This window comes from Pelobates fuscus, chromosome 2, assembly GCF_036172605.1.
Source record: "Pelobates fuscus isolate aPelFus1 chromosome 2, aPelFus1.pri, whole genome shotgun sequence".
Classification (NCBI taxonomy): domain Eukaryota; kingdom Metazoa; phylum Chordata; class Amphibia; order Anura; family Pelobatidae; genus Pelobates; species Pelobates fuscus.
The window spans coordinates 67724995-67748386 of NC_086318.1; the positions used below are offsets into that span (position 1 = coordinate 67724995).

Here is a 23392-nt window from a genome sequence, read left to right on the forward strand (position 1 = left end):
CATTATATACATGGCAGAACACCTGCTATACAGTGACAGTACAATCCTCAGTGCCTGAACAAAGGATCCAGAAGATCTAATACCGAATACAGTCTTCAAATAAGTATATAGAAAATAGACAGTTGTCAGCACAGACTGACATTATGCATTTTTTATACCCATGTGAAGAAAGAAAGGTGGGCCATGTTTGCATTAAATACGGTGTGTTATCCGTGCATTTGACCCGTAGAAGAAGACACATGTTTCAGAATATATGAGTTATACAATACTAGCTGGAGCCTTTTGTACACATAGCGATACAGTGTTTCCCCTTGTTTGGAACGTTCTGTGTGACGACTTTGGGTAATGACCCACGGCTAAGTAACCTTGACACATTTCCAGAGACAATTTTACCCTATGGATTGATCTGACTATCCCAGTCTCTCCAGACATTGATTTCAGCTCAAAGGTCAAGTTTGATATAAACCTCAAGTCTATGGGTCTGTTTAATCAATGCAGCATTAAACAATATTAAAACAATGTACAGAATAACAATGTATAGTTCACTCAGCCTCACTGCTGAACGCAGAGTTCTCAGAGCAAAGAATAAACAGCGAACACGTTTCTTCTCTAACTGGTGTATAACCAATGCAATCATAGTGACGCAAACGAGTAGCTGCAGCGTATACACAATGCACTCCTCCTCACACAGGCAAACAGGAGCATTCAGCATGTACAGCATTTCCTATGAATGAAACAAACAATATGTTGTGTCAGTTTGTCTCTGTTGTCCTTGCAGTGTTTTCCAGTGATCTATAATCTAAACATACTGGACTGTATACAATATAAGTTGGAACCATTATTGCTGACCTACAAACCCATCATTATTTGCTACCCTACAGCCAGGGATTTATGGAAGTTGCAGTCCAACAATGTCCAAGGAGGCCACAATTTGACCCCCCCCCCCCCCCCAGCCCTATATACACAAACAAAGACTCTCACTACTATTACTTGGATGGGTTTCTGTGTCTCAGTGTTTTTTAATATGTTTAATGCAAATCAATATTTAAAATATGGAAACATGCTGATAAAATGCAAGAAATAATTACATTTGGATAAATTTGGTTATATGTCGGTTATGCCTTGCAGCCATCCAAGTCTAGACTTAAGACCTCATTAATCCATTTCAGCCCTCTATACACTACACCTCACACATCTGAATCCAGCACCCCCTCCACTCATCCCCCGTCCCCATGTTCTCCAAGTCATTTCATAGCAATTGATCAATACTGTAAAACTATATTATGCTCGAAACTGCATTACAGATCCCAGCCAAGCGAAAGAGAGAGAGAGAATTCAACAATTCAGAGAGCTCCGGTTAATATATTTATGGCCCACCCAGGCTGCCCTTTCCATACCTGTTGTAAAACCATATTTGTTTCTGGTCTGTTTCTTCATTTCACTTAGGAACCTAAGGAACCGATTTCAGAATTTTTGTGTTTTCTTAATTCATGTATTGTATTAGATTACACCTACACAGGAAAACAGCCCCAATATTACGGTATGATAGCAAGAGCCTAATTAATTTTAATTAGGTCCTTATGAATCTTAAAAAAAAATCACTTGTAGTGCAGATTAAGATAAAATGCAATGGATAAAATATAATAGATTATAAACTCATGTTATGTCTAGTTCCTGTATGTAAGTTGGTTTGTTGCAATAACTTGCACACAATGTACAGCTATCCAGAATATGATGGCACAATAATAATATTAATAATAATATATGTTGCCTGGCTACTAATTTTTTTTTTTTTAGAATTATAGTACACTGAAGAAACACTATAGTGACAGGAATACTATAACTGTAATAACACAACTTAGGTATTCTAAAAGGCAGTGTTTACTTTAAAATGCCTTTGGGGATAGGCTTTAGACACCAGAACCACTACATTAAGCTGTAGTTGTTCTGGTGACTATAGTGTCCATTTAAGATTTTTATTCAGAACAAACATATCCAATACTTAACAATGTTAATATAAATCTGTTTAAATTGAACTTATACGAAGTGCAATAAGAATCTTACAGAGAATATAGGAAAGAAAGCTAGAAGGGTCAAAAAAGGGTTTGAAAGGCAAAGAGATTGTTTATCCGAGAGTGGGTATCCAGTGTGGAGTCAGTCCAGTGCTAGAGTGCGATTTAAGGTGGTGAACACCCCAGGTAAGTCAGAGGTTTTATACTTTGTGTAAAGGCTCCACTATGCCATGCGATGACATACATCCCACAGTATCGCTTTCATACACTTTGGAGAGGTCAGTGGACAACAAAGATGGCCACAGGCTTGTTAGAGTGATTAAGACCTCAGAAGTTTCCAGATTCCCTTTTCTAGAGACTGCCCTTAAAGTAACACATCGTAATACAGATATCTGGGATGCTGTTTAGGAGCTGTTTTCCATCAGTGTTCTATCATCAATTGTAGATGCTGGAGATGGCTACACAAGATTTGCAATTGTTTACTAGTTACCCATGGTTCTCAGCAATCCATTTAGTGTAAAGTATAGTTTATTTTTGCTTTTAACTCATTGGACATGGTAAACCATGAACATATTCATCTTTTAATAGCTCTTCACTTTTGGACAAGGGATAACCATACCAGTTATTAAAATGGGAATTGGTTTAATTGGTTTTAATAGCTGGTTCCAGTCAGCATAAAATAACAATAGCAATGCTCAATTATGATTAAAGCAGAGCAAACTACGTATTAGTTAGTTGTATGACTAAACTCCAATGCCAAATTGTTAAGATAGCACTGGGTCATAGGCCTTTCTTGTGTCATATATGCTAACTGCAAATGTACTGCACCCCATACTGCATACTTGACCACACTGCTGCTCAAATGTAAAAATGTGTTAATTTGTTGATTTCAAAATGAGTAAGAGGCCAATCTAAAGATGTACTACATATAATTTAAATATGTACATTTAATAGAAGAATTTTGCAAGCTGAAAGAATGTTTACAGTGTGTAGAATGTAAGTTCATGTGAAGAATATGCTGCCTTATAACAGCAGCTTAAACCTTATCTTCTTATATCTCCTAGTTTCCAGTCATCATACATGATGATTTAATGTCATTGGAGAAGTCTAACTGCTATACTCGTTGTAGAGTAGCCGTGAGATCAGTGTGTCATTTTCTCAGTCAATGAGTTCCTGAATGTGTGTGTCAATAAGACACTGTGTGAGTGCCTTATGTCGGTCAGTACTTCACAACCCTGGTTTTATTAGTGCTGTGTGTGTAAGGAACCCCTGGGGTAATTAGGAAAGGGGTTCGGGACTATAAGGCTATGTCTGCTAGCCAATATGGTCAAATATTATTGATTCGGCAATTCAGCTGTATTTACAAAAGTCAACATGTCCAAAAGCTGTACCCTAACCCAGGGACAATTTGTTCTCCCTATCCCCTAACTATGTTTATATGGGCACTTTTCAATGAGTTTGGGTTAACTTGTTATGTTTTTGAAGACACGGAGTGTCTATATTTAGCGGTTTAATTTCAGAGTTTTCTGGTCAGTAAGAGCTGAGGCCAATTCCAGAGCCCAAAATTAGTCTCTGTGTGTTTGTTGGTGGGGCGATTGTTGGGAAGGGGAAAGGCCATAGACCTAAGTAATCATGTATTTTTACATATATGAAACAAAGTTTAAAATGCCTCAGTCGGGTACGAAACAGTGTATTGTTACATTTATGAACATGTTTTGTCAGTGTTGATTTCTGTGTGAGAACACATTTTATTTCTATATTTGTCTTATGTCAGTGTATTTATTTATGTTTTTTTGTTATAGTGTATCAGTTGGTTTCTTAAATTGTCAGTGTCTGAACCAGGTGTGCTATCTGTGTACTCTGGAATCACATGGTGGTGTGTATAAGTGAATGGGTACAGTAAACACATTGATTTTAGAGTGTACTACACTTTTTAGAAATAGTAAATGTAAAATAATTCTAAAAGACTCTGTGTGTGAACGGGTATCTGTATTTTATCCATTTAATATTCTGTGTATCAGGGTGTCTTTCAGTGTGTGAATACTTTTGTTAGTATGTGCATGTTTTGTTTAGACTAGTTTATGTTTGTGCGTATCGTTAACTGAATATGAGTGTGCCTCCAAATCTATCCATGTCTCCGTGTATCAATGTGTCTCCAATTGCATTAATGCATAATATCTTTTGATGCCACTCTGTCAGGGTTATTTACTAATGTGTAATTGTCAGGAATTCAAAGTGAATTCACAGTGAACTTATTTTTTTTTCACCAAAATAGACAAAGTGTGAGCATAGCTTGCCCATCAATTCTCACTTTCGTAATTAATCCTGTGTGTCTGATTGTGTCTATGTCAGTTCATCAGTGTATGTTTGTATTCATGTATATGTCAATATGACCCTTATTGTATTTGTGTGCGTCATGTACATATCATGATTGCATGGAGTGTAGCGTGTATGTGCACTTGAGAATCTGTAACTCCCTTATCTATGTGCATCAGCCTATTAATATACTTGTCTATCATTATTAGTCGGCCTATTTACACATGCCTTTATAATTGTATCCATGTATGTAAGCATCAATGTTCCTAGTAGTACCAATGTATGTGCGTGTGTATCTGTGTGTTTCAAATCTCTGTTTCTTGCTGTTTTTATAATGTGTGTATAATTCTACATCCACATTATCACTATATTTCTATGTATCTGTGTATTTGAGTTTGTGCCCATGTGTGCCTGTCGGTCTGTGTGTACATCATTGCATTCCTAGATATAAATGAATGTGTAACTTGGTGGATCTTTATAGTGTATAACAGGTGACCAGATGGAATTCAACGTCTATCTATAGTGATGTATACATCTAAAATCTGTTTGTACCAGTCATTCAAAATGTGTGTTAGGAAATCGTTTTCAACATTTACATATTGGTGTGTGGAGTTGATATTATAAATCAATAACTCGAAACATGAGATAGTTCATTAACCCTCTCCATCCCACTACACTGAAAAACATTGACCCTACTTTGAAATACTACTTTAAAATGTAGGATTTTTTGTATACCACTCGGATATACACCAAGAAATGCCACGTGCCAGACTTTTGAAAGTCACTGCAATGATGCATATTATTTACTCATATAATCAGCGGTAATAACATTTTGTGTATGACATTTAAATTATTATAAAGCATAGAGTCATCTTTAAGGGGAAATCACAAATGTGGATGGGGGGGGGCGGAGGCGAAGACATTCATCCAATATTTTACTGAAACGCTGGTATGCATTTTATATATATCTAAATTTATTATTCATGGAGTTACATAAACTGTCCCATCCTGATAACATCTTAACGTCAATTAAATTTAAAATCAAAGCTATAGATGCAGCAATATAGAGTGTCCGGTGTTTGGCGTTTGTTAGATCTTTCTGATAAGAAGCCCTTATTGATTAGAATTGGATTCCTTTTTACTTGATAAAGAAGGATGTACTGTAAGCCATAGCTACACTTAGTAGGCAACACTTATCAAGAAAATACAGATTGAAAGCTCTGTGGGCCAGAACATCAAAATGTAATATCTCTAAATATGCTTTTTCATTTTACATACCCTAAACTACTATATCAACTATAAAACCCAATCTACTTATATCAATCAGTCTGTACATGTATTCCCATGTCATATTTCCTTTAAAAAAAATGTTTTATTGAAAATTGAGGAAAATAGTATTTTTCTTTATTTATGGCTAAACAAGTCTGTATAAATAAACATTGACCGACATTTAATAATTTATCTTAACAACATAACCCAGAGGAAATAAATGCATTAAACATAAATAGTACCCTCATACAATAAGTGCATATCCTACCAGATGGATATATAACCCACACATCCTGTGCTACTGAAAAGCACATAGTCTTATAGAAGAAGCTCATTAGGTGCTCTCTTAATTCATTCACTGACTATTTTATATTCTCCGAGATAGACTGGACCTAAACGCTAGTATTAGCACTAATATCTATCAGCACTAAATTTCCAGCCGGTCACAAACTGTCCTTATCAATAATAAATTAGGCATGGGGACATCAATAGACTCCCTTCCTATCGTCCCCATAGAATGATCTGTTTCTTTAAGCCAGTGATACATATACAGTAATAATAAAATACACATGTAGATTCAAAAGGGGAATCTCAATGGAGATACAGATATACTGATATACATATACACATATTAAACACATACAGATAACACACTGTTTGATCATCTTTGACGTGTACATGTTATAGATCTACACATACATTATTTTAATTAATTTTAGAACACAGTTATTGGTTTCTACAGAACTCATATGGATAGATTGCAACTGATCACCACTATAAATGCACCCAGTAAAAAACATGTATATTGGGATGGTGAGCTTATATACATGCATGTATATTGGGATGGTGAGCTTGCCTATATACAGAGCAATAAATACTAGGCACATAACTTTCATATCACTAATAAGTATAGACAGGCTACTGTATACATTGTACATATCACTATATCCTGTGTATTAAAGTCTAATCTATACCCACTACAAGGAGAGTACCAGTTATATCAAAGTCTATGTTTGGTGAGCAAGTTGTTCATATAGTTAATCACCACCATATACAACATGTGTGCCCATAATGAGATTTGTAATATACATAGAGAGAGAGAGAGAGAGAGAGAGAGAGAGAGAGATGATATATATATATATATATATATAATTTTTGTCATTTGTTTGATTTATTCATATTATGTAATTCCTCTCGATATTAGATATTATGGGATGTCAGTGGTCCTTAAAGGGTTAATAGTATATTTCATGGAATACCATGGCCCTGTTTATATAACAGCTGTGAAATGAAAGAACCTCCAAGCTAGGTTGTAAGTGTCATTATCTGACTAATAATTCGGATGAGACATTCAGAGCCATTTCACTTCCCCCTGTTATTTGTCCCTTCTTCTATCATCGGTTGTCTCTCTCCTGTGACTTCTCCAGAATATAAAGGGGTTTTCAATCCAGCTGTCTAATGGAGATGAAGAGCCCTAGATTGACAGCTCCCTGCATTCAGCTGTGACATGCTACTTACACTGACACAGGGAAGTGGTGACCTATCTTCTCAAACTAAGGTTTTATCTATTAGAAAAAGCCACCTACTCGCATAACACAAAAAGCATTATGTTCTTTCAGAACTCAGTGGGACCACAAATAATGCGAGTACTACTCCTGGCAAGTTAACCCATTTACACCAGCACTGCTGTTAGTTCGCTTGGGCTCTTGATGGGGAGTGAGAACTGTATCAGAGTTAGAATCCCACGTACATCAAATGGAACGTTGCTAGTAATGCTCCAGATATACACCAAGACAACTGTTATACCTCACACAGCAACTACACACAAAAATAAATACATCAATTAAAAAATCATTTATACCTGGAATTAGGAGGTTTTAGCTTTAACCCCTTCATTGCCTGATATGTCAACACATGGCAATGAAGATGTTAAGTTCAGGTTGCACCCATCTCCCCATGAGCCACCTACCTTCATTGGATGGGTATGTCCTCAGAGCCTGGGTATTAAATATGGTGCAAAAAGTGAGAAGAGCAGGACAAATCCACCAGAAAGACATATCGAAGCAATGTGCAGAAACAGCAAACTTACAGAGCTATTGAGAGCAAGAGAGGAGAAGAGAGAGAGAGAGAGAGAGAGGGAGGGAGGAGGGAGAGCAGACTGCACAACACAGCTTGGATGGGAATACTGTTCCCATAACCCCTCCCTGTGTATTATGCTGCTATTGTATAGTGGCTGCTTGTATTTTACAGATGAGCAGAGAGCCAGCATGAAGAATCCTTGAATGGATCTCATACACACTGTGTGTCTTTACTAACACAACTACACTAATTCATACATACAGTGATTGTATTGCATCATGTCTTTCTTCAACACTCCACAACTGCCAGTCTGTCTCTGTGTTTGGAAATGGGCAGAGAATGTAAAAAACGTGCTTGCAAATTGTAAGAAATGTATGGTACAGGTAGAGGAGAATTCAAAATAGCTGATAGAACACATAAAGCGTATTATCCAGATATAACTGACAAAGGGTGCCCATGTGGTCCATACACAAGGAGTGGGGAAATGTGCTGTACGCAAATCCAGTCTTAATAATTCATACATGGCAATATATTTATAGTACTCACATGGCGACGTTGTGTGTTGATATAAGGGGTATTTACTACCTGGAAAAATGAATTCCCTGGACAGCAAAACCAAGTGGACGTCACAGAACGTCAGTGTTTTCATCATCCGATGTTGGGGACAAGATGAAATGACATAGGTGTGATGTCACTACTCACAGGATGTGGTGACATTTATTTTATATTCAAATAAGAGTTTATCCTGCTTCCAACATCATAGATTTATCCTGCTCCAACAAAAAGAATGACCAGTTTCAGTGTTTTGTTCTGCATATACACTTTATAGTGATTTTTCGATTTACAGCATGTCTCCTGAACTACCTATTTGGCACCACTTGCATCAGGTGGTTCAGCTTACTTGTATTGATTCATCTACTTAACTGAAGTTATTTACCATGCCCTATTCCTCATTGGCCCCTGGGATGTAGCACTGAGCACATATCAGCATCAGGAGACAAACTTTAGTGATGTCCCCAAGATCTCAATACCAGCTCAATGTCTATACAAGCCTACTGAACATGGAATCATCTCCAAAAGGCCCTTTCAATGCCTAAGGCAATAAACTCTAGCATGTAAAAAACTAATGGACAATGTTTGTACTGAGGGTTATTGAACCCTTCAAACGACCTTGGGCCTGACTTGTGTTTTTTTCCCAAGAAAGCTGGAACCTTGTGTTCTTTAATTAATGACAGATCTTGCAACAAAACTGATGTATACCCCATGTTTTATGTAAGTAGCTACTGGGCATTTTACCCGGCAGTACCTGTGACCATGCATGTAATTTGCTATTCTCTGGACAATAGTAGTTCAAGTTTATTGCACTAGGTCTGACTAGGAGGAAGGAAGTGTTTGCTGTTTTTTGGTGGCTAGTTCATTGCAACACTGAAAAGTGAAAATACTACTAAGTAGTCTACAGAAGAAACTGCCAAGGGCTCTACTGGGAGCCTGAAAGTTTGAGAAACCATACTGTGATCAGGGCCGGACTGGGAACTAAAATCTGCCCTGGAAAAAAATTCTATACCAGCCCAATAATGCGTCGCGCCAGCATAGTGTGCTGATATAGAGGGTGAAAAAATAACTTGAAATTGAAAACTCTAACGAAGGAACGCATATAGGGCTTCAAATTAATCAAAAGAGCGCCTTTATTTTAAGTAGACGTACATTTGCGTGTAATCAATGTTTCAGTACAACTACTTTGGCCTATTAAGGACATTTTAGTAACGGTACTGAAATGCTGAATGTCTGCAGTTGCACAACTAAAAAAAATGAAGTGATCTGGTTAATTTTGAGGTTCTATGGGTGCGCTCTTCACTTTGAATATGTTATTGTGCATGAGTATGCAACTAGCAACAAGACAGGGCCAATACGTGCTCATTACACACACACACACACACATATATATATATATATATATATATATATATATATATATATATGACATTTATGTGTGTATTATGCATATATAAATGTATATTACTATATGTGTAAATATTATAGGCATAATTATATGTTACTAATACACACATCAATATTCATGCATATATGGGTGTATTACTGTCAGGATCACATCAATTTACGTCTATTACCTTTACCTTGTTTAGTGTATCTTGTCTCCAATTGTCTCCTTTTTTTTCCTCTTCCAGCAACCCTTGTGCATCTTTTACTTCATCCCAGTCCCTGTGTGTTTCTTTTTACCCTTCTCCAGCCTCTGTATTTCTCTCCCCCTTCCCCTCTATTTGCCCCCATTTCCCTCTATTTGTCTCCCCCTTCCCCTCTATTTGCCCCCCTTCCCCTCTATTTGTCTCCCCCCTTCCCCTCTATTTGTCTCTCCCCCCTTCCCCTCTATTTGTCTCCCCCCTCCCCCTCTATTTGCCTCCCCCCTTTCCCTCTATTTGCCCCGCTTCCCCTCTATTTGCCCCCCTTACCCCTCTATTTGTCCCCCCCTTCCCCTCTATTTGCCTCCCCCCTTCCCTTCTATTTGCCCCCCTTCCCCTCTATTTGTCCCCCCATTCCCCTAAATTTGCCCCCCCTTCTCCTCTATTTGTCCCCCCCTTCACCTTCTGTGTCCCTTCTGACCTTTTTACAGGAGGACTGAGGGAGGGGGCGGAGCTAACTACCATGCTCCCTCGCGGTTCCCATAATTCCCAGCATCTACACATAATAGAGTAATCCCTACTCTATGATGTGTAGATGCTGGGAATTATGGGAACCGCGAGGGAGCATGGTAGTTAGCTCCGCCCCCTCCCTCAGTCCTCCTGTGCTGACAGCTGCACGGCTGTCATTATCAGTGAGTGTGCCGCCGGACCGGTTAGGCGGCCACCCGGCACACTCGCTGATATTGACAGCAGCATAGCTGTCAGCACAGGAGATGGGGCCGCCAGCCGCAAGGTGAGTAATCACCTCAGAGTGTGCCACCGGACCGGCCACCCGGCGGCACCGACATGCGGCCGGCGGCCGCGATATTATTAAAATATAGGGAGCAGGGCTCCCTCTCCATCTCCAGCCCCCCAGGTGCCGCGGCCCACCGGGAAACTTCCCGGGATTCCGGTGGGCCAGTCTGGCCCTGATTGTGATTTGAAATCAGCTCTGAGGGTACTCCAGTTCCTGCCACTTTGTTTTGTTTTTTTGGACCACACAAATGCCTCCATGTTTGGAATTGAACATGATGAGTAAAACGCACCCAATCCTGCGATTGTATATTGCATCAATTCTCTTCCCTGGAGTATCAGGCTGTGCCAGTTATACCCGCATCAATATTGATGGGAGTTTCTGGTAATAACAGATCAAACTCATTGATCTTGCTGGAATAATTGATGGATAACAAGATAACAGGAGACTATTATGTATAACAGGAAGAGCTTATTATGCCTATCGCTAAAGCATGTCAAACAACAGAGTCTCAATTACGGAGCCAATATCTGCCTGCCTCATATACACTTTGAGAGTACTTATACTAATCACTTTTACTCTGTGGCATGGATTCAATTCTCATTTTCTTTCTCTATAACTCTTTGTATGTGCTTTAATAAAAATATTGTCTAATTCTTTTGGGTCTCGATATGTTGGTGTCCTCAGTGTCACTGAAGATCATTAAAGGGACACTCCAAACCCCAAAAGCATTTTAACTTGCTGATGTGCTTTATGTGTGAAGAGTGTGTCATCTTTTTATCATTTTAGAAACAGTGCAGATTTTTAAGAAATTGGCACTTTTATAAATTAACCTTGTCACACTTCCCTGGTTATCAATCAGACAACTGCTACTAATACATCCTGGTTCGGTTAGCTCAGTAGAGCTAAACTCAAGAGGCAACAATGTCGCAGAGCACCTGTCTTGCAAAGCTGCATTAGAAAAGGAGGGCTTTTAACCCCTTAAGGACCAAACTTCTGGAATAAAATGGAATCATGACGTGTCACACACGTCATGTGTCCTTAAGGGGTTAAAGGCAGCAGACAAGAGATCTGCTGATTTTGCAAGCTGTTTAAGATATGCCTTAAAGGAACACTATAGTCACCTAAATTACTTTAGCTAAATAAAGCAGTTTTAGTGTATAGATCATTCCCCTGCAATGTCACTGCTCAATTTACTGTCATTTAGGAGTTAAATCACTTTGTTTCTGTTTATGCAGCCCTAGCCACACCTCCCCTGGCTATGATTGACAGAGCCTGCATGAAAAAAAAACTGTTTTCACTTTCAAACAGATGTAATTTACCTTAAATAATTGTATCTCAATCTCTAAATTTAACTTTAATCACATACAGGAGGCTCTTGCAGGGTCCAGCAAGCTATTAACATAGCAGGGGATAAGAAAATCTTAATTAAACAGAGCTTGCAATAAAGAAAGCCTAAATAGGGCTCTCTTTACAGGAAGTGTTTATGGAAGGCTGTGCAAGTCACATGCAGGGAGGTGTGACTAGGGTTCATAAACAAAGGGATTTAACTCCTAAATGGCAGAGGATTGAGCAGTGAGGCTGCAGGGGCATGTTCTATACACCAAAACTGCATCATTAAGCTAAAGTTGTTCAGGTGACTATAGTGTCCCTTTAATAAAATAATACAGAATTAAATGCATGCATGGTTTTTTTCATTTGGGGTATATCTACTAAACAGTGATTTTAATTTTTATTATGACAGTGGAGTGACCCCTTTAAGGAGTAAATCACTATAATCTTCTAGGACACGCTATGAGTTGTTCCACGAATCACACTAATCACTATCTGGATGCGGTTGCTACTGAGGAAGCAAAATGTGGGAGTCCTTTGATGAGATTTAATCTAGTTACATAACAAATGGAACTATATGGCTGCACAAGCATGTAAATTGTTTCTAAAAATGTAAACTATGTAAAATAAAGTGTATAATGTTCAAAACATCCATATATATATATACATGTAAAACATACAAGATCCAAATTACTCATCAACTAAACACCAACTTCAAAGCTCACAAAATGTAATATTTAAAAAAAAAAGAAAAAAAACACCTGGGGATGGGGATTCAGATACACTAATCCTGCCTTGCATAATCCTGCCACAATGCCAATTTACCCCATTTGTGGCAGGTCCATTGTGGCAGGATTATGATATGTATGATCATATACTGTAAATCCCCATTACTTTTGGCCTAAGGCAGGTGTTTTTTATTTGTTTGTTGTTTTTTAAAGAATCTATTTACATTCTGTGAGCTTTGAAGTTGATGTTTAGTGAGTGAGTGCAGTGTATCTTGTTGTATTAATTGGCCCCAGAAGGAATCGTATAATGTACGGTGAGTTCAGGTGAGTATGTATGTGTATATATATAAAATGTATTTAATGGGGCATTGATTGAAGGAAATCACAGATACATCCAATCAAAGCAAAATACCATTTTGTCAATTCCATTCAGTTGCTCTGGGAAATAAAGCACAAGTTAGGTATATTCGCTAAAAAGAAAATCGAAAACAAAATCACCTTGTTACCTTGGATTTTGAAGTTTAGTTTTTAATGTTCTACCATTCACTGACCTTATGTAATATCACACTGAATTATAGTTACAAATAAAAACGTTGAAAATAATAATGATAAAATATTCAAGATTTCTCCTGAACATTTACCGAATTAACAAACTAATATATGAATAAACACAGTCAAAGTATACATAAATATAAATATAAATAAGTATATACCATCAACGTAAGATGCTCGGGCCCCCTACTAACCAGACTTTATTTATTTATTTATTTTTTATTATTTTTTATTATCTAGTACTGTGTCTGTTAGCAAGCTCCATTCTCTCAGTCCAAAGGAAGTATTGGATCCTCATAAACACCGGTAGTCAGATTTTTACTGTTTCAGTAACTGTTGATTGGCAACATGTATGTACGTAGTGGGGAATTACGATGCCACATAAACATAACTAACCCCATTCAACCCCCCAATAACGACAGACAACGTAGTATGGATGAACAGGCCACAGCATTTATTATAACATACATAAATTACTGTATAACACATCCATAACTTCATTTATTAAACTCTTCTTTTCTGTAACAAAATTGTTAGAAATAAATAATCATAAAATAACATATATACATATATAACTCAACATACAGTGTTATACAGAGACCCAACCGTCCTTGCCAATAAACATACAGTGGTTCCTAAACACCACCTACTCTCACCTCCCCCCTCGTCATAAAAACATATCCTTCCAATGCCCGCCATCAGCCGACCTTATCCACGCTCGATGGGCACGAGACCTCAGGAAACCTAATGTTAAACCTTTGAAGCAGGGGAGGTTGAGACCTGCAAACATAATGAACTTACTCCATCCTTAAACAGAACCACTCAAACTTAATTGGTAAGGACATACCCCCGGCTCGCTGTGACTGACTAATCCTACACGGGGTGGGCGGGTGGGAAGCTGTTTGCTGGCCCGAATCCCAAGTGGCACTGAGGTAAGACCTCCCCCCTACTAGCTCACATAGCCCTAACCCCACCCACACACATACACACTTCCAAAGACACTCCCACGCATCTATCCCCACACTCCTACATGGGCCCTTGTCCGCTTAGCTGCGCTATCTCCCCAGGGCCTAAACAGAGCAAAGTCTCACAAAGTGATATGAACTGCAATTCTTTACACATCATTTTCAGGCTAAAGTAAAAAAAAAAAACATTTCCTTTAGAGTCAGCCATATACAGAGCACAGTGTGTACCAACAAAAATGAAAAGGCACTCTGTGCATGTTAGAACTATTGTAGTACACATAGTTTAGGTATTTTTATATTTTATTTATAAGAAACATTGCATTCACTATGCTAGAAACCAACAGAAAAAGGTACGTTTGAACAACGCCAAAAAAAAGCGGTGCTTGATTAGGCAAACTTGCCATCTTTGGATAATCCAGATCCTGAATAGAAAAATGAAACATGCAATAATGCAACTCGGAAAAGATTTTATACATGTGATGCAAGAGAGCTTCCTGTATCAGCGTGTAGGAGAAACTCATTTATTGAACCATGCGATTTCAAATTACAGTACAACCAGATGTTATCAGAATGCAGTCTGTTTAGAAAAGTACTTTAATAATAATTATAATATAATAATAATAATAACTATTATTATTATATTAACAGGGTTATTTACTAATATGAGGATTCAATGTGAATTCAAGTGAATTTCAAATTTAAGGTTATAATAGCCGAACAGGAAATATTCTCTAAGCTAGCAATTCTGGTCTTCCATTTAAAATTCACTTTGCATTAATTTAGAATTTTCACTTTGCTGAATAACCATGTTACTGTGATTATTTGGCCCAGCTCACCCATGTTTGGGCATTAAAACGACCATGTACCCAACAGTAACGGCCTTCCGGTACATTGTTATGTCCTACTGGTTACACATGGACAGTTACATCAGAAGCATTATCTCACTGTCGTATTCTACCAGATTACTTGAAAATACAAGAGTGTAGACTCACATTTATAGATGCAAGAGGTAGAGGGACACTATACTTCATTTAGCATTTATATGGGTAGATTTACAAAGACTCTGTAATTGCCTAAATATTTGTCTGTTTCACATTGCTCATCTCGCTTATTTACAACTTTAGTGAAAATTTAAAGGGACACTATTACCATTTCATCTAATTGAATTGGTAATAGTTCCTGGAGTTCCCTGACACTGTCCCTTTTGACGGACCCTGGTTTGCCATAGCCACACCGCCACTAAAGGTGTAGCTAAGGCAGAGATTACACACTTCGTTCCAGCCATACTGAGTCATACCTGAATGGGTGCTGTGATAAGTAGAAACCAGTCGGCTGAAATTCTCAGCCAACCATAGACGCCCACTGCTTCCTCATTTGCCTGGACAGCACAGGGCTGATAAACTGCTGTGGAATTTGTTGGTGCTCTATAAATGTTAATATTAATAATAATAATACAGTATTAAAACGTTAAAAATGATTTAGCACTGAAGAGAAAAAAAACTATAACCACCTCAATGAGATGAAGCAGTTACAGTGCCTACAGCATCCCTTTAAGCTTCTGAAATATAGGTGTTTGGTAGATGATAAAATGGCATGGGAAATCTGAAATAAAATGGGGGGAAGGGAGGGGAGCAGTATATTATACCCTATAACTAAGGGTGAGTAGTAACCCTTGCTCTTCAGACACATTTGTCCCTTGATTTTTTCCTTCTCTTCCTCCTGTGACTTGTCATAGGAACACCTTTATATAATATGACATGCTGGCAGCCCTATTCTGCACCTTGATTTGTTGGCATGCAACATTCTCAATCCTGAAAGAGTTGCCTGATGATATGTGTCTAATGATTGCGTCTTGCCTGTAGATATACAGTGATTGGTTGACATTGAAAACTTACCAATTTAAGCGGAAAATAGATCTATTCAATACTCAGGCAAATATAACAAGGTTTTTGTAAATTTCTTTCTGAATGTGTTTTTGTATTACATTAGTTGTGTTGCAGTCTTTACATTTTTTCTATTTTCTATCAAACAAGATGTTGGAAGGTATGTAAACATTTTGTTATATAGGATTCACCTTATAATAGGGTGAGGGTTGTGCTAGATAACCATTGAACATGAATGGTTTGAAGGACAATATCTCACTTTTGTCAAAGGGACCTTAATCCCCTGTACCTCTCTTGGTTGGATAGGATGCAAAGAGTGCATTTTGTTTTGTGTACATGTAAGTTGATCACAGTGCACTGGTTACAAGTAAGATAGGAACTGAAAAAAATACAACATTAATAATTATATGAGATCACCACACATTTTCACATCATGAGTTATTCTATAACAGGACTTGGAAGATCAAATCATTTTACTCTTTGGACATTAAGGTTTTTGCACTTTAATACAAGCCGTGTTTGTAACGTATGTTTAATTTTATTTGTGGGCTTTAATTTGTTTTTAATTTATTATCCTAATTACGGTTTACATTTCACTTATGAATCTGTTATTTGTGTCATCATTTAAAATCTTCCCAGATTCAAATGATCTGTGCCCTTTCGCTGACATCAAGTAATTTAATTTCATATATTGAAAACTTGCATCAAATGAATGATTGTATCATAATTAAACTTTAGAAAATGTTTAATTTTAAAAGTAAAAACCTACCAAAAGTTCTACTTTGGCAGCATAATACACTGAACTCCAAATGGCCCCATACCGAATGGGGCAAAACCATCCATCGCCGGTATTTAACAATGTTCAGATTTTGCAGAGAATGCTGCGAATGGCCCTGAACATGATCTGGATTTCAACAGAACCAAACAATGATAGATGGCTAATATCGGGATCCAGATAGTTTCAAAACATTTTAAATATTTAAACCTAGTTGCCCACTGGTAGTTCCCAATGGGTTAACCATGTGGCAGCTGGTCAGTGCTTGCTAGTCAGTCTCAACATAATATATATAAAGAATAAGCCTATGGGGGTTAGTATGATCATAATATAACTACAAGGGAGGTTTCAAACATGCAGTGAGCAGCATGTGACTACTAACAGTAACAGAAATTAGAGGCTGGGCAGTCATTGCTTCCCAATCATTAGAACGGGGCGTGGGAGGACATTGAGCACAACTTAAAAAAAAAAACAGGGGGTGAACATATCACTGTCCACCAATCTGTCCTCTTCCGTGGCCAGCAGGAGTGGGTTATTTATTAAATGTGGAGGAACTAGTGCCTTCAAGGAAATAGGATACAGTGGACTGTTAACAAAGGACATTCATTTCTAACTTGAAAGGTTATCTCAGTAAAGTTCTAATTATTCCAAATTCAAAGTTGCCAAAATTCCAAAATTCGTATTTAAAATTTTAGTTAAAAATTAGCCAAAATGAAATAAGAGCCCACATCGAGAATATTGCAATTGTCCTATTTTGGCCAACATTTGATATTCACATTGCTTTATCTTTGGATTGCCAACCACTCACTCTTTAATTCATATTCTTCATTTTCACTGTTTCTATTTGACTAATGGCTGCATTGTTGTAGCGTCTGTTCTGGGCTACGTTTTGGTACTTAGTTGACTAAACTTTGATAATGTGTGTATTTATTGTATTCATGAAAGTCCCTAAGAGAAGTGTGGTGTCAGTCTCGTTATTTCTGTATCCTGTCTGTATGGAATAAAGAACAGTTCAGCAAACTTTCACAGACCAGTGATTCTTGTACTTTATATTGTGGTATGAGTGCAGTATTTAAAGACCAAATTGTCAAGTGCAATACTTTGATCCGATGCCTATTATAGCATCTTCTACATTTTTATTCCCCTCTGTTTTAATTATTATGACATTTCTGAATATTAAAAGAAGATATCCTAATTTATTATTAAGGGTTAATGGTTAGTGTTATGTACTGTATGGGTTAATGTTGGTATAGCGTATGGGTTAATATGTAGTGTAGTATGATAGAGTAATGTAGGGGTTAATATTGTGGTTAATGTGTAATATAGTGTGTTAGCGTAATGTAGGAGAAAATTAAGGGTTTAAAGTTTAGTGTTCGGTGTTCGGGTAATGTAAGGATTAGAGGGAAGATTATATTGAAGGGACAACACCGGGACGTGTTCCAGCTCTAACTGAGATTAGTGGGAGTTACGAACCAAAGCAGCAGCTATTTTAGCTGTCATCATTAAAATAGTGTCCGGTAGTAGTCAGGAGTGTTACTCCCACTAACTTTGAGCATATTATGTATGTACCATTTCTGCACAGGTTTAGGGTCCCCAGGCTGTACAGAGGTGATCCATGCATTATGGTTCAATCATGATGTCACCATCCGTTCATTATGGGAATAGAAAACATTATCTACCCTTTTATTTATATATATATATATATATATATATATATATATATATATATATATATATATATAATGCAGATTTAAAATATATTTATATATATATAATGCCAAAAAGTATTGCAGAATGCAATGATACCTTTTTTATTGGACTAACATAAAGACAAGCTTTCGAGAGCTTTCATCTCTTCCTGAAGCAATTGTCCAATCTAATCCATTGTACACTACATATATATATATATATATATATATATATATATATATATATATATATATATATTCATATTTATTTAATTTTTACTACCGATTGACTAATAGTCTAGCTTTGTAATATATATTCATTTATGTAACATATTTATTACAATTTGGTATTATCAAATTATTATTGCAGAGTAACTCTTGGATAGGCATTTTATTATAATTGATTAATTATTTTATTAATAAAATCTTATGAGTTAGTTGCTAGCAGTGTTGCACTCTCATATAACCCTGGATCTATTTTCAATCATGACATAATTCTAAAAGCTGCATAATGACAGGCAATGCCATAATCAGCATATTGAAGAAACCCCTTCTTTCTGCTAGTCGCTCACATGAACTATATTTAAGTTCCATCCATGTATTGATTGACAAGTCTAAGAACAACTGCATTTGCTAATATATTAAGCCTGCATGGGTTTAAATCTATGTGTAGCTTTGGCAACATAGCACTTTATTTCTATTGTTTCTATAACGCTATGTAATACCCCAGAGTTGACTGATAATGTATTTTTGCATTTTCCTGATAAGCAGCAATTCCTGTATTTGAAAACCGATTTCTGCAACTAAAAATAAAATGTATTTTTTCCCCAGTGTCCATGTATAGACCTCTTGCTCTTTGTACAGTACTGCTCGTGAAAAGGTCACCAGATAAGGATTTCTATCGGCCTTGTTGGTATCTGTACCATATAACCTCTAGAACAGTGGTTCCCAAACCAGTCCTCATGCCCCCTACCAGTCCAGGATTTAGGGATTACCAAGTTGTGTCTAAAATGTTTTGTTTCCATTTTTCTAAAACCATCTTAGACACAACCGGGTAACCCCTAAATCCTGGACTCTAAAGGGAAGCCTTGATGACTGGTTTGGAAACCACTGCTCTAGAACATTTTTTAGTTCAAGTTAACTCTAATTTTCTAGTCATTCTTCAAAAATAGAATGTGCTCACTGCTTGTGTTTATAGCAACCTCTGCACTTATTCCAGTTCTGTATTTTCCTCTATTTTAAACATGAGAATTCCTTACTGGTTCAAGCACTTGCTGACTGGCATTGCACATTGTTGCCAAGTATATAGTCAAAAGCATTTTCAGTCCTTCAGACAGAAAGCAATTCACTAACAACATTTATTGTAAAATGTGCAAGTTCTTTCTTGTAACAACATGCTGGTAGCTATGTCTGTTCATTATAATGTACTCAGCAAGCACACAACTTCTTTATCCAGATGAAGATAATGGCTGGTTCCTTTCAGATGTAGATAAGCAGAAGAACAAAAGGACGACTGTAATTTCAATCTCATTCACGGCTATTTTGAGAAAAAGTTTAGATATTACAGAAGTGAAAGAGATATAATAAGTGAGATGTATGGTTATGATAGAATGTTCAGAAATGGTAGTGCCACATATAAGGGGATCCATTGATCAGTAAAATCTAATACTTGACGCACATGATGGCTGGTAAATTGAGGGTTTATTGAGTGACTTGCGCATGTTTCATAGACACGTGTTTCATGGTATACAAATTATATTTATTGATTTAAATTAGGGGGATTAATAATATCATAATGTGAAGTATAATGCTGAATCAGTAGGCCTGGAGTGTCAGCATTATTGCCAAGTTCTTTGCAGTGAGAGATATATTACATGATGTTGTTGATTGATGTTGAGCTTTATATAACAGCCTACAAAAGCCATTTGTCAGATTTTTAGACAGCCACTTGTTGACATGAGTTACGGAGAAGGAACGGTCTGGGAGGAGATCAAGCAAGTGGAACTGAGTCACCAAATTCATCATTTATTTGTAGATAAAGTATGTATGTTCTAAAAAGAGTAAAAGCACAATAGGGAGTTTTGAGGTACCTCATTGGCTAACGAAAGGGTATAGGTGGAGATGCCAGCAAGGGAGATACTATGAGGACAGCATACTGTCACAGATACATGGGGGTTGTAGGACAAGAGGTTCATATAAGATATACAAACATAGCATGTCCGTTTTAGCTGTAACATATAGTTTGTGAGTGCACCTCCCTTATTTTTGTTGAGTGAAGCACCCCACATCGCAGAGTGCCAAATAAAACTTTTTTATTTAATTTTTTTTTTATTCTTTATTTTTGCTCGTGCATAAAGTTACAGTGGATCCTGCATCGCCACAACAGCGAATGCAAGGGTTGCAGTACATTTAATGATACATGTTGAGTAGCATTGAAAACTGTTAAAGACATTACTTTGCATCATTTGAGGGATTAGCACGAATTTTTATATTTAAGATATTGTAGCTAGTGAAGCAGTTAAACAGAACATAGCAATTACGAGTAGACCAAGCAGTCATTTTAGATATAGGCGACCTGAGTAGATTAAAATAATGTGGCTGAAAAACATAAACATAGTAGGTATCGTAGGTAAATTAGTAGCCCTGGTGGATGGTACAACAGAGAGCATCAGCCATACAGGTACATTAAGTAAGACTTTGTTTGCCTGCGTGGGATCATTGAAGTTCCGCTCAACATTTGGGGTTATCGAAGATAGATGCACAATTTTATATTTTTAAACAAGCTAAAGGCATGAAGCATGTTAGGTACAGTGTTTAGTTATACAAGCTGAAGATATTCAGTACTAGTGCTGGTCATATAATTGTATAGAAAAATAAAATACATTGGTGCAGTGATATAACATGAATAGATTGGTTTTCGCAGTAAGGATTTAACAATATTCTGCAGGTGCCTAACTTTTTGCAGATTGCACCATTGTACATAAGAACAGAGCTCTATCATGTCTGGTTACTGATAAAAGTAGAAGATTTAGGGATAGAACTGTAGCTTAGCTGTGGGAGATAAAATAAAATATTCACCCTGGAGGCCCTTGTGGCCAAGCTCAAGCACGCGCAACAAGGGTGGCTTATCGTGGGAGCTGGATCTCGCCTGTGTATTACCCATATTGTGCGGGCTTGTCTCGGCGGGGCACCTAGGCAAAACGTCCACATGAGTCTCTATTCAGCCAGTTTCCTCTGTGTGCTTCACATGATCCTGCTGCAAGCCGGCTGTCAGGTGTGCGTCGCGGCTCTGTCAGGGCTGGCTGGAGAGAGTTGTCAAGCAGTCCGGTAGGGGTGTGCAGCTCTTTACGTTGGGGACCATTTCCCTGTCTCGGCTGAAAGGTAGGAATTTGTCTGCAGAGTGTTGCATGCCTTTACTGCGGAGCGAGTGGTGGCTTGCTGTGCCTCCTTCATTTCGCTGTCTTCTGGCCTGCTAAGGCGCTATAATGCGTGCAGGTGGCTAGCTGCTGTTGATTTTTCTGGCCAGCTGGTACCTGGTAACTTTGCTGTCAGTCTTGTGCGCGGGGAGAAAACTTTCCTTCCCTCTACCTTCAGCGCACATGACATCCGCCATCTTGGACAAGGTGCCCAGGCCGCCGATCAGGGTGGTATCGTTGCTGGGCCTTGGTTGTGTTGCAGCGGTCGGGGACCCAGGGTGAGGACCGGGATCACCCCCACCGGTCCAAAGGTGGGGGGGAACAGGGCCAGTTCCACTCAGGTTTGGGCCTCAGGTCAGGCACTGTTAGGCAGGATAGTGGAGCAGCGGCCGTCCGCCCCACTCACCGCCGGAGTAGGCCCCAACTGGGGCATCAAAGATTCCTCCTCCAGGGCACTGAAGCTCAAGGAGCCAGCCTCTCCCTGGATCCAGTGCCCCCTTTGCACCAAGGACCATTGCTGTCGGTCTGCTTTTAGGTCGATATTCTTAGTTTTAGAGGCTTAATATTTAAAAGATTGCAGGAGCTGATCATTCCTGTGACCGTCCAGCTCGGCGGTCCGGCCCCGCCCCCCCCTCCAGTAAACATTTTGATGTTGAGAAAAAGTGTTTTATTTAACAATGCATTGAAAGAATTGGCATCGATAAAAAGTGTGTAAAAAGAGCAAAAAAATGTGACAGAGCAAATCAACTCTATATTAAAATTAAATAATATGAATAAAGAGTATAAGGTGAAGCACCTGATGATTGACCCTGTGTTTTTATGTTGGGGCCCCTCATTGGTTCCAGAAGATGCCCAGTTTCTGAATACGGTAATTATTAATTGTAATAGAACTGATGTGTTCTCTCTGTGTGAGGAAGCTGATTATCACTCTCTTTCTAATTGCAAGCTCTGACTTTACTGACCCCAAAATGTACTCACTTTTTAATTTACTGTGCACTGCTTTCCCCTATGGCACTGAAAGGGTTAATTAGGCCTCACAAAGCCAAACATTTACACCAGTATTGTGGCTTTTTTTTTTTTTTTAGATTTTCTTGGCTTTTTTTGAGTCTGTGAAATCTCAAGGTCTTTCAGTAAATTGCATTGCGATTTCTATGGCTTCCTATGCAGTTTTCATGCTCCGACTGTAACTGTTTTAGTAATTGGGCATTGCAGCAAAACTATACTAGTTAGTAAATGGGATTTTCGACAGCTTTATTCCACTGCTAAAAAAAAGTAGGTCTCTACTACATTGATCTGTTGGTATTCTGCAGATCTATCAGTGATAGTCAATACACTTTCTAATTAGCTCAGTAATGAGACAGGGCCTGGTTAACCCCTTAAGGACCAAACTTCTGGAATAAAAGGGAATCATGACACATGTCACACACGTCATGTGTCCTTAAGGGG

General features: G+C 37.9%; 1 protein-coding gene across 3 annotated transcripts in view; it reads right to left on the bottom strand.

The window, feature by feature from the left end:
* LOC134586604 (ephrin type-A receptor 3-like) overlaps nucleotides 1-7737 on the bottom strand; it is a 200073-nt gene extending 192336 nt beyond the window's left edge. For all 3 annotated transcript variants that reach the window (XM_063442227.1, XM_063442226.1, XM_063442228.1), the window contains exon 1: nucleotides 7567-7737. In XM_063442227.1, the coding sequence (XP_063298297.1) occupies nucleotides 7567-7654 (88 nt within the window). In that variant the 5' untranslated portion in view covers nucleotides 7655-7737. The remainder of the gene's footprint in view (nucleotides 1-7566) is intronic.
* Nucleotides 7738-23392: the final 15655 nt, after the last annotated feature.